Genomic DNA, 12,129 nt, shown 5'->3' with positions numbered 1-12,129 from the left:
CTTTTATGTCATGGTTCATTTTTAGAATATTTCCATGTTTGTTTTCTTTGTACATCTTTTTTACGGATATTAAATAATAAATTGATGAAGTGTCGCGTTGTGTTGTGTGTGCGGGTTGTGGTTGGAGTACGGCCGCACTTCCCGACAATGTACCGCCGCACTCACCGTCATTGTACGGCCGCACGCCCAGTCATTGTACGGCCACACGCCCAGTCATTGTATGGCCGCACGCCCCGTCATAGTATGGCCACACGCCCCGTTTGTACGGCCGCACGCCCGGTCATTGTATGGCCACGGGCCCAGTCATTGTACGGTCAGACGCCCAGTCATTGTACGGCCGCACGCCCAGTCATTGTACGGCCGCACGCCCAGTCATTGTACGGCCGCACGCCCAGTCATTGTATGGCCACACGCCCCGTCATTGTACGGCCGCACGCCCCGTTATTGTACGGCCGCACGCCCAGTCATTGTATGGCCGCACGCCCCGTCATTGAACGGCCGCACGCCCAGTCATTGTACGGCCGCACGCCCCGTCATTGAACGGCCGCACGCCCAGTCATTGTACGGCCGCACGCCCCGTCATTGAACGGCCGCACGCCCAGTCATTGTACGGCCGCACGCCCCGTCATTGAACGGCCGCACGCCCTGTCATTGTACGGCCGCACGCCCCGTCATTGTACGGCCGCACGCCCTGTCATTGTACGGCCACACTCCCCGTTATTGTACGACCACTCGCCCTGTCATTGTACGGCCGCACTCCCCGTCATAGTATGGCCACGCTACCCGTCATTGTATGGCCACGCGCCCCGTCATTGTATGGCCACATGCCCCGTCATTGTGCGGCCGCACGCCCCGTCATTGTATGGCCACATGCCCCGTCATTGTGCGGCCGCACGCCCGGTCATTGTATGGCCGCACTCCCCGTCATAGTATGGCCACGCTACCCGTCATTGTATGGCCACGCGCCCCGTCATTGTATGGCCACATGCCCCGTCATTGTATTGCCACGTGCCCCGTCATTGTATGGCCACACGCCCCGTCATTGTACGGCCGCACGCCCGGTCATTGTATGGCCACACTCCCCGTCATTGTATGGCCACATGCCCCGTCATTGTATTGCCACGTGCCCCGTCATTGTATGGCCACACGCCCCGTCATTGTACGGCCGCACGCCCGGTTTCATTGTATGGCCACGTGCCCCGTCATTGTATGGCCACACGCTCCGTCATTGTATGTGGGAACTTGTTTAGTGGGTGACGTTAAGGCTGTCATACAGACCCTAAATAAATATATCCAACACAGCCTATGCAAGTCTATAACAGTTGGCAAGTCTAGATAACTGCAGTTTCTTGTCTTTGTCCTACTTTTTATTATATTTTATAAATATAATTTAACAGGTGTTTTTTTCTGAAAAGTATTTTCATTTCAAAGATTAGATACTAATCTTGATAAATATCTACACAGTTTTAGTACGTAGAAATATTGTTTGTATAGAGTTAAGTCCCTTGCTTACTTTTCACTTTGATTTTAGAGCATTCTGCATTTTACAATATGTCTTTCGTCAGGGGCAAGGCAGAAGCTAGATAACTTTGATGTGACTTTAGATGTGGCGTATGGTTGGGATTTCGTGTCAGCTATATGTTTAAGAGACTGCTTTAGAAGGGTTTTTACATTCGCGCACAGGAAGATCTACATTGTTATCAGGTTTATATCAATAGAAACCTTTTATTTACTTCTTGCAAAAGGTTAGTAACAACAACCGAAGAACATTTCTATGTGTATTTTCTATGTTGAAAGGCCGTACTTGTTTGTTGTTTAACCCCGCACTCAGCAATATTCCCGCTATATGACGGCGGTCTGTAAATAATCGGGTCTAGACCAGAAAATCTAGGGATTGACAGCGTGAGCATCGATCTTCGCAATTGGGCTACGATGACATGCATCAACCAAGTCAGCGAACCTGACCATCCAATCCCATTAGTCGCCTCTTACGACAATCATGGGTTGCTGGAGACCAATTCTAACCCGGATGTTCACGGGTCGACAGAAAGTAGTCTTCGTAATGACCTTTCCTTTACCAGTGGAATGTTTGTCTGCTGAAGGTGTTGTACGGATGTTTATAAGTTTAACACACGAGAGAATAACATACGGAATAACACTTCGTACGTGAAAATTTTTAAATGCTCAGATAGCGTCCTTTACTTTTCGAGATTCGCCCCAATCATTAACAGCATCAGGCATCAAATACGTTAAATTACCTATTATCCGGAGTACAAACGTACTTCTTCGGTTCTCAGACTGACGGCAAACAAAACATTCACCCATAAATAGTCAGATGAATACTTGAAAGAGTCGCGTTGCATGTGTACATGGCGGAACAAACAGGCTTCGTGCTATTTCTAACGCCGCTTTACTCATTTTGCGACAGAGTTCTCTCCCTTTAAGCATTATCGTCAAGCCTGTAGCACGTAATCCAGGAATTTACTGTCGTTGTTTATTTGCTTGGGCATCGACAGCTTACGGATCCTTCTTACCGATCAAATTAATAAACAGCAACGTTTCGCTAGTGTGTAAAGTGCATTGACTGTAATAGAACCTGTCAGTCCCCAATTAACGACCTGAAGCAAGAGTTACGTCCCCTGTTTTACACGTGCCTGTCTGCTTGCGCAGCTTATTTCATTATATTTAACTTGTTGGCCACGTGAAATACATAATTTTGTATTTATACAAACCTTTAAAAATAAACCCTTGGATTGAATGAGACATTATTTATATACGGGATACATTTAAATCAGGTAGTTGAGTGAAGTGACTATGAAGTGAACGTTGCCAGCGACTCACGTCGACATGTTATAAGTAGGTTCGCAAACTGTGGTTCCCCATCGGGCAAAATTACAAGTCGATGAAGAAAACACGAGTTCATTGCTTTTCTGCTCGAAACATTTCCTCATATCAGATTCTAGACATGACAATAAACATGATCTCAGGGAGATACTATTTCTAGCACGCATGAACAATATAGATATCAGGGTGTTTTGAAAAATGTAATGATGGTGCTACGTGCAAATAAAAAAAAAAGTTTCGAATAAAAATAGAATATTTGAAAGAGATTAGAACTTGTGACATAGAGCAGAGCAGTACCATGTTGATGACGTCATCGCCTAAATCGATGACGTCATCAACAATGCGTGACCTATGACCTCTCGCTCTATCACCATTGACAGGATCGGGGCGTCGTTTGGATTTCTCTGAGCTCAGAAGCCTCCCGGTAAGTAGGAGATTAAACAGAAAACAAAGAAAATATCTTTCATATTAATTACTTACATAGTCAATAGCATTATTGTTGACTTAATACACAAAGAGCTTTTATAATACAGGAAATAGATATGATTCATACCACTCATTAAGTGCCAACTTAGCTGATATTGTTTAGCGAACATCTCGACGAGTGAATTATGGCAGAGTTATCCCAGAAAAGTCAAATTGTGGATATTTTGCTTAATGGATGCTAATAGTGATGTTTATAACTTGAGATAAGATAGTGTTGGTTTGTATTACAGCTGTTGTCACAGACTTGGGGATATACATATTAGCTGCTTTCGCCAAACACAAACGCAAGCGTCTTCTCAAGGTAGCATCGTAGCTGTCTGTCACAAACAGTGAGTATCTAAATAGTGCACGTAACAAATGTTATATTTGGGATAATATTTTCTTAGTAAAGCACAGATTCTCGTACTTTTTGGGTTGAGTGCCTTTACTCATGGGCGTTAGCTGCCTCACTATGGCAGTGTGGGTTCGAATCCCTGAAAGTACGAGAATCTGTACTTTACTAAGAAAGTATTATCTAAAATATAACATTTGTTACATTTTACCACTTTCTAAATGACATTGTGTGTTAAAAGATGTTGCATGTTTTCTTCGAATGTGGGCATTAATGTATTACTCGGTGGTATCCATATAGGCAAAAGGGTTATAGAGAAAACGACCAACCACCTCATACGGCCCATACTAAAAACAATAATGCAAACATGTATATGGGAAAAGTATCATTTTATTCACTTCACATTCACATCTGTAGCATAATCATAATAATACAATAATTTTGTAAAAAATTCACCTGCGTTGATGCGGTCGTCTTTCAAGAGCGACCAGGCGACACATAGCTCGGTTTGCCTAAGACAGGCTCTCTCTCGGATGTGAGCTCGGGGTTTATTTCCTTGTGGCAGGACAATGTGTAGGACGGCTATCAGCTTGTATAAGTTCGTGGGCTGTTCTCCGCACTTGTAATTGATTCGCCTAAAACGTAAACGATCTTCGATTAAAATGTGACAAAGTGTCGATATTAATAACTTAATATCTGAACTTTTCTTATTTAAATTCGAAATGATGTATGTACACATATGTACAAGAGACTGACCAGACGCCCAATGTGTTGGTGCAGATCTACTGCTCCCCTACATAGTTGGGCAGGGCTCGAAGTTTATCCTAATCCTTGACCGGTGGTGACCTCAGCGATGACGGGAGGGATGTGATTGGAAGAAGGGACAGTGGCATCAGCTGGGATACAAACTTGTTACACCGCGGTTGTTGATGTAGGCAGTCATGCGTGTTAATTAAGTTATAGACATTAGTAATCAATAATGTCATGCCCGACTGGCTTCTCATAGTATATTTTATGCTTATATAATTAAATCCTAACCCCCGATGGCTTCTGAATTTATTATCATATTCTTTCATCCCTCAGTAAGCCTATTTTACTCTAACAGGAGTCAGTCAGTCAAATTTCTTTGTGTGTCGGGGATCCATAACATCAAGTGAAATTGATTGAATCAAACAATATTTATGTATACAACGTGTGAATGAATTTCCTTAATAACATAACAATTCCGAAAATCGATAACACTGAGTTGGCCGTTTTCTCTTTCACTTGTGCCCGCTTTCAATAACCCCGTTGGTCTTTTCCTCCATTTTTTTTAGTTTTCTCCGTATCCCTGTGTAAAGACAATGTTGATATTTTTCAACTTTTAAATATCAGTGATTGCCTTTCGCGGCCATCCATCGGTCCGCCCGCTAGAGTTATTGCCCTTTATCAAAGGAAGCTACTCTGGTCTGTGGGCCGTCACTTTTGTTTCGAGTCTGTCGGGTCTACTGCACAATGTTTCGTAACGTGATTACGAAATGCAGTCAGATATCCCACACAGCGACAAAATGAAACATTGTACAATTTCGGACATATTTCTGCCAAATCCAACTGTTTTTAGTTCGGGAAAAGACCCCAAGCAAGCCTCAGAGTTCTACAATACTCTGCATTGACTACAAGCACAGGTACCCAACAGGCCTAGCCATTAGGCTCTTGGAACACATTCCGGCGCAGTGGTGACTTAGCATGACACCACTGCAACACGTTAATTTGCATATCACGTGACCGGAACTTTCACAAACGCGATTATTCTGTAAAGTAATGCCTAATGCAAGCCATTCGGAGCTCTCTACATACTGTTTTGCATAATTATATAGATATGCTACTACAACTGCGACAGTGAGATGCATGAAAATATATCTTTATACATCAAAGTGACCGTATCGCTAGCTCTCCGTAGGGCTTCGATGACAGCACGTGGAGCCGTACAGAAAATGTAGACAAGGATAAAGTCATGCGCAAATGGAAACAGTTTTTTTCACGGGATATTTTCTCAATCAAAGTTTATATTTCTATTATGTGTAGACTCAGATTAAACACATATGCAATATTGTGAATGGACTGTACATGTGTACTTCTGTTTCGAAACGTCACATGGCGCTGGCCTGTGGCAGGACTCTCTCCTACAATGGGCGCCATGCGGCCAGTACAGCACCTCTGCCACAAGCCAGCGCCATGTGACGATTCGCCACATCTTTGACAGTCAATTCAAGAAAGTATACCGAATTTGTTTTATGTGATTGAAATTTGACAGAAATTCCTTCAACGGTTTGTGAAACGTAATCTGTGACAGAGTAAGTTTTAGAAAGATAAATTGGTTCAATGAAGACTGGGGTAAGAAATGATTTTTTTACTATGTGACCCATTACCCATTTTTGAAATGTAAACATGTTCCACAAAAAGTAAATCTGATGAATTTCAAAGATAAGATGTCTAAGGTGCCAATCAGCAGTTGTGTATTAAATGAAATATTGTTTTTTTTGTTTTTAAAAAAAAAAAAATGTAAATCAAATCATATTTTAAATGAGTATTCTTTGAGTGCTGACTAAGCGCCCGTACAGTTATTTTTCATATGATATCGCTAACTTAAGATATTTTCTATTGAATACCATACAGATGATAAATTCAACTGAGAGGTATACTTTTTTTTGCTCCTCAGTATATGAATAATTAACTTTAATATTAAATATTGTGCTTAGATTAGCAATATATATCGTGAAGAAAACACGATAGAAATCTACAAAGAAAAAGTAAGAGCAGAGAGCTTGGAATTTGACGCTTTTCTATAGATGACTGTGACGTCATATCTTTTGCATCACAATGAGCGATATGACGTCATAATGATGACGCGCGGTGTAGAACGCAAGCTTTGCAAAGCTTGCTTAGTTTCCTTCAGGGGTGCCCACCTCATGTTAGCTTTCCAAGTTGCCGTACTTATATGCTTTCAATGCCTGTCTTGTTCGAGTGAAATATTACGGTGTAAACAAACTGCCTGAGCATATACAGCGCCATATTTTGTTTAAAGGCTGCTGTCGGTGAATCCGTAATTCAAATCGACAACCCACTCAAAACACTGGGCTCAACCCATGCCGCTTCACTCAAAATATTTGCAAGCACCAAAGAGTTCGCGTTTTATTTAGTCATGGTAGAATGGAGATAAACATACTGTGTTTTCAATGTATAGCTTGGTTACCTGTAGATTTAACCCCGCTAAATTGAATTTGGAACCGAACGCTCAGCGTGAGGTTTCAACTGATAAATTTAGTAAATTCTCAAAGCGTGTGTCAACTAGCCAGATCTTTTACAAAGTCATTCTGTGAAAGCCTTAAATTATCTCTAAACTTGACATCTGGAATACATCCCATTTTAAACATCTCGAGTTTTAAGGTTACTAGACAAACTGCTGATATTCCAAGGTAATTGTTTTGGACTATTAATTGAACACTCATAATTGCTTTGATTTAACAAATAGTTGGAAAATTGTCACATGTTAACCCTTGAGTTATATCTGGTAGTGCTTAAAGTAATATATTAATCTGTTTTACTAATTGTTAGAAATCGAAGCAACATATGCATGAAAGACAACATAAATGATCACCAAAAGTTGTTACAGAGATCATGAGATAATAGAAGGATTATACTGTTAATTGATGTTTCATTACCATTGCAGGTAACAATTAAAATGCATATTACCGTTGAATATTTTAAAACTTAATTGGCCATTCAAAGCAAAACAAAAAATTACATTTGCGATTCTTTTAAGCCGAGGACATTTGAGGAGAAAACTGAAAAAGACATACATATTCACTGTAAGCTCTTTTTAAACTTTAAAATCATATTTTAGAAATTTACATTTGGAAGTAAAAGATAAAAAGCTGAGAATAATTAAGTTAGATTATTTTTGCAACAAGTTAAATGTTGTTTTAGTCTATCAAAGATATTTTAGTAATATATAAACAGCAATATGCGAGTGCTACGGAAAAGACAAATACTGTTGGACTGAAACAGAGATAGAGTTATCGTTCTTGTTTGAAGTAGCTCTGGCTAGAGGAGTACGGGTCGCCATTCGGCTTGTTCAGGAATGACACAAGTCAGTCACGCATGACGCCGATAAATAAAGGGACATTACTCTGTATTACCCTTGATTCGTTATTCCGCAGTCCACATTAGCAGGGTTTTAGTGTGTACACACATTAAACTTATTTTCCCCCTTCTGTGTTGATAATCATAGTTTTTGTGTGTAGTTCACCAAGAGCCATCCAGCCATGCAGGGCCCTATTTTAGTGGTACCCCCTGTAACACGGGGTGGTACGGACCGGAAGTTGACCGGACCTAGCGCTCGCAGAGGTATATGGGTAAAGAAGCCGGAAGAAATGTACCCCGGCCTGGCCGTCATGAGGGAACGTCAAGCCAAGACCGTCAGCATGACGTATACAACCGTCGTCAACGTGCCCATCTTGAGATATGCAACAGCCACACCGGCGGAAATACTAGAAAAACGCGAGCGAATCAAAGAAGAGAAAAGAGACTCGGCTGACAATATGGAGAAGAGGATCTCACGGTTCTGTCACGCCTACCGTATGTCCATCCCAGAAACCAACTCACATTCTACAATCAAGAAAGATGCACCTTGGTTGACGTCGCGAGCTGATGGTACCGAGCACAGCCACGTCATCAACGCTGCCATCCCCAAAGTGGAGAACGGCATCAACCAGAACGACAATGACACCATCCCCTTAGACCTCAAGCAGTGCCACATCTTCTACAGCGACACGGGCATTGCGTCATGGCGGTTGGCCATGAGCAAAGATGGCGAGATCGCCAGGGTGAACCCCGTCAAGAGGAACTCGTCGTTCCGCGAGTACACGTGGCGGTTGACGTATCTCGTTTGCCAGGGGAAGCGGCAGATGAGGCTGATGGCGAGAAGTAAACAAGAACGATGTGGACCTTTGCCTCTGTTCAGTCAACACTCGCTGGTCCGGCAGCTGGAATTCGATATGCCGGAAGGAGACGAATGTTACAAACAGGAAGGGATCCCCATCTCTCGGGCCGTCAGAATACTGTTCCAGACAGCCGACATGAAAGCGTTTGAGAAAGAAATGTATCACAAGAAAAGGATGTTCAACAAGAAGCCTGTGGTCCCAAAGAAGAAGGGCGTGGTCCCAAAGAAGAAGGACAAACTGGAAGTGGAGGCACATCCCGTGGGGTTGAAGCTGTCAAAGGGTTGTCTGTTTCTTCCAGAGCAACACGATCAAGAGGTAATGTATGAGTGTATTGTTTAACGCCCAGTTCGCCAACACCACCTTATAAGGTGATACTGAATGAGCGAATTGCTTGACGTCACACTGTGATAGATGGAGATAACCTAGTGGTTGATAGTATGAGTACAGGTCCCTGTCGGCGATGACGCACAACCAGCCACGTCACAGACTGACCACTCATTCGCCATCATATCCGGCTGGGTACTGGTGAGTCGCTATATGGCTGAAATTATGCTGATGCAACGTTAAGTTTTTACTCACTATTTCGCCCGCTTGTAGTTTGTATTGTGAGTCGCTTGCGCTTGGAACAGCAGTTGTCATATCACGGCGTTAGCCTGATACAGACGGAAAGCCCAAATAGACGAAGACTACAACCATCTTGGAGAAAGAAACACGTGTGTGTTGCCGCGGATCTTGGTCAGGGTGATCTTGTATTCGAACCCCCGACCAGCTGTTCCTGGCACAGTGACGTGGACCAATGGGCCAACCGCACCGTCAGTTTGTGTTGTCCTCTGAGTCGGTGTGTTCCAGAGAGAGAGTGATATACGAGGACACGTCCTTTTATAGTGAGCTTGTGTACTGTGTGAGTTTGTTAAATAGTGACTGTGTGAGTGATGGTGTTAAACAGTGACTGTGTGAGCTTGTTAAATAGTGACTGTGTGAGTTTGTTAAATAGTGACTGTGAGAGTTTGTTAAATAGTGACTGAGTGAGTGTGTTAAACAGTGACTGAGTGAGTTTGTTAAATAGTGACGGAGTGAGTTTGTTAAATAGTGACTGTGTTAGTTTGTTAATAGTGACTGAGTGAGTTTGTTAAATAGTGACTGAGTGAGTTTGTTAAACAGTGACTGTGTGAGTTTGTTAAATAGTGACAGAGTGAGTTTGTTAAACAGTGACTGTGTGAGTTTGTTAAATAGTGACTGAGTGAGTTTGTTAAAAAGTGACTGAGTGAGTTTGGTAAAAAGTGACTGTGTGAGAGAGTCTGTTAAATAGTGACTGTGTGAGTTTGTTAAACAGTGACTGTGTGAGTTTGTTAAATAGTGACTGTGTGAGTGAGTTTGTTAAACAGTGACTGCGTGAGTTTTTTAAATAGTGACTGAGTTTGTTAAATAGTGACTGTGTGAGTTTGTTAAATAGTGACTGTGTGAGAGAGTCTGTTAAATTGTGACTGTATGAGTTTGTTAAGCAGTGACTGTGTGAATTTGTTAAATAATGACTGTGTGAGAGTCTGTTCAAAAGTGACTGTGTGAGTGTCTGTTACAAAGTGACTAAGTGAGTTTGTTAAACAGTGACTGTGTGAGTTTGTAAAATAGTGACTAAGTGAGTTTGTTAAACAGTGACTGTGTGAGTTTGTTAAATAGTGACAGAGTGAGAGTATGTTAAATAGTGACTGTGTGAGAGTCTGTTAAATAGTGACTGTGTGAGAGTCTGTTAAATAGTGACTGTGTGAGTTTGTTAAATAGTGACTGTGAGAGTCTGTTAAATAGTGACTGTGTGAGAGTCTGTTAAATAGTGACTGTGTGAGTTTGTTAAATAGTGACTGTGAGAGTCTGTCAAATAGTGACTGTGTGAGAGTCTGTTAAATAGTGACTGTGTGAGAGTCTGTTAAATAGTGACTGTGTGAGTTTGTTTAATAGTCACTGTGTGAGAGTCTGTTAAATAGTGACTGTGTGAGAGTCTGTTAAATAGTGACTGTGTGAGTTTGTTAAACAGTGACTGTGTGACTGAGTTTGTTAAATAGTGACTGTTGCCGTAAAAGGCGACTATGCTTGTCGTAAGAGGCCACCAACGGGATCGGGTGGTCAGGTTCGCTTACTTGGTTGATGTATGTCATCGTATTCCAAATGTGTAGATCGATGCTCATGATGTCAATCACTGAAGTGTCTGGTAAAGACGCGATTATTTACAGACCGCCGTCATGGAGCTGGAATATTCTTGAATGCGGCGTTAAACAACAAACAAACAATAAATAGTGCCTGCTTGCTGGTCTAGTATCTGTTAGTGACTTTGTGTGGATGTAGTGTTGATAGTATGTTGTGGGAGTTGTGAGTCTGAGTAAGTGACTCTCTGAGGTACAACATATGACAACGTCATCTTCCTCTCCCCACAGGAAGAAGACGACTACTCCCTTGAGTGGAGCGACGACAGCTCCGACAACGGCAAGATCAAGAGTCCAGAACCAACTCAGAGCCAACTTCTCGAGGCTCTAAACCGTGAAGCCGGGATCCAAACGCAGACCCCCGATCCTGTGAACCCTCCCACCCCCACCCCTACTCCCCCCCCAGAGGGCAAAGCAAAGAAATGCTGTCAGGGATGCTGTGCGTTTTTGTGATGTATTACTACATCTGCACGTTGACCTCGTTAGCAGAAATGTATTGTCCACTTTTGACGTTTTTAGAAGTTTAAGATTGTTTAGCGTTAAGTTCAAGGTTGTATAGTTTATTTGAATAGTGTAAATTGATTTATGCCTAAGGCTTGGCTTGTTTCTATTTATTTTGTTTGTAAATTAATTAATGTTTGCATTTATAGTTTACAATATTGGCACAGGGAACGTATCATCAGCAAACGCCAGTGCGTGGTTCGACCGCCGCTACTCCTTCATCCATCATTAAAGACGACGGCCAGAGCGCCACGACCGTCTTCGGAGGAGGCCTGGGCCCCGTTCCACAAAGCGATCGTAGCGCTAGGATGAATTTAACTCCAATACTTTACCGTGGACTTACGACAGTCATATAGCGCTACCATCGCTTTTAGGAACGGGGCCCAGTCCAAAGGCGATGTAACCTGTAACGCTAGTATGTCTAGACGTTGTGTTGTTATTGTCAGTGTTCTGAACGAGGCCTACGACCATTCATTGCTTTTCGATATCAGCCAGTGTGTTTATGTATTGTCTTTAGTGAGTCTCAAACTTGGTAGCTTTTTGTGCATGCGGTATTTTACGTCTTGACTGCATTGGCCACCTATGTTATCATGATTTTCTTTATTATTGTTATAGTAATCACAATTAATATTATATAATTTATCTGATGTGCATGGCCCGTCTCATGGGACTAACAACACCCGGTCGAGATGGTGTTGACTTTTCCCGCCTGTCCATCCGCCATGAGAGTTATCTCCCTTGGCGATGGTATTGAATATGTCATCAACCAAAGGTGTCTCCGAGCTTGTAG

The 12,129-nt window shown here is 42.4% G+C and overlaps 1 protein-coding gene across 1 annotated transcript; it reads left to right on the top strand.

Annotated features, from left to right (window-relative positions):
* Positions 1-7,965: 7,965 nt before the first annotated feature.
* LOC139455944 (uncharacterized) lies at positions 7,966-11,291 on the top strand. Its single transcript, XM_071237487.1, has 2 exons — positions 7,966-8,958; positions 11,070-11,291. Exons 1-2 carry the CDS (start codon positions 7,966-7,968, stop codon positions 11,289-11,291), a joined length of 1,215 nt encoding a protein of 404 aa, XP_071093588.1.
* The last annotated feature ends 838 nt before the right edge of the window (positions 11,292-12,129 follow it).

Source organism: Haliotis cracherodii, unplaced genomic scaffold, assembly GCF_022045235.1.
Source record: "Haliotis cracherodii isolate W230 unplaced genomic scaffold, xgHalCrac1.p SCAF_11, whole genome shotgun sequence".
Classification (NCBI taxonomy): Eukaryota; Metazoa; Mollusca; class Gastropoda; order Lepetellida; family Haliotidae; genus Haliotis; species Haliotis cracherodii.
The sequence above is the reverse complement of the archived record's forward strand: the minus strand, read 5'-3'. Positions and strand labels throughout refer to the sequence as shown.

Bases quoted from the DNA above. Each gene is read 5' to 3' on its own strand.
- LOC139455944 (XM_071237487.1), top strand. From the start codon at position 7,966: ATGCAGGGCCCTATTTTAGTGGTACCCCCTGTAACACGGGGTGGTACG. The intron at 8,959-11,069 runs GTAATGTATGAG...CTCTCCCCACAG, and splicing joins CAGAGCAACACGATCAAGAG to GAAGAAGACGACTACTCCCT.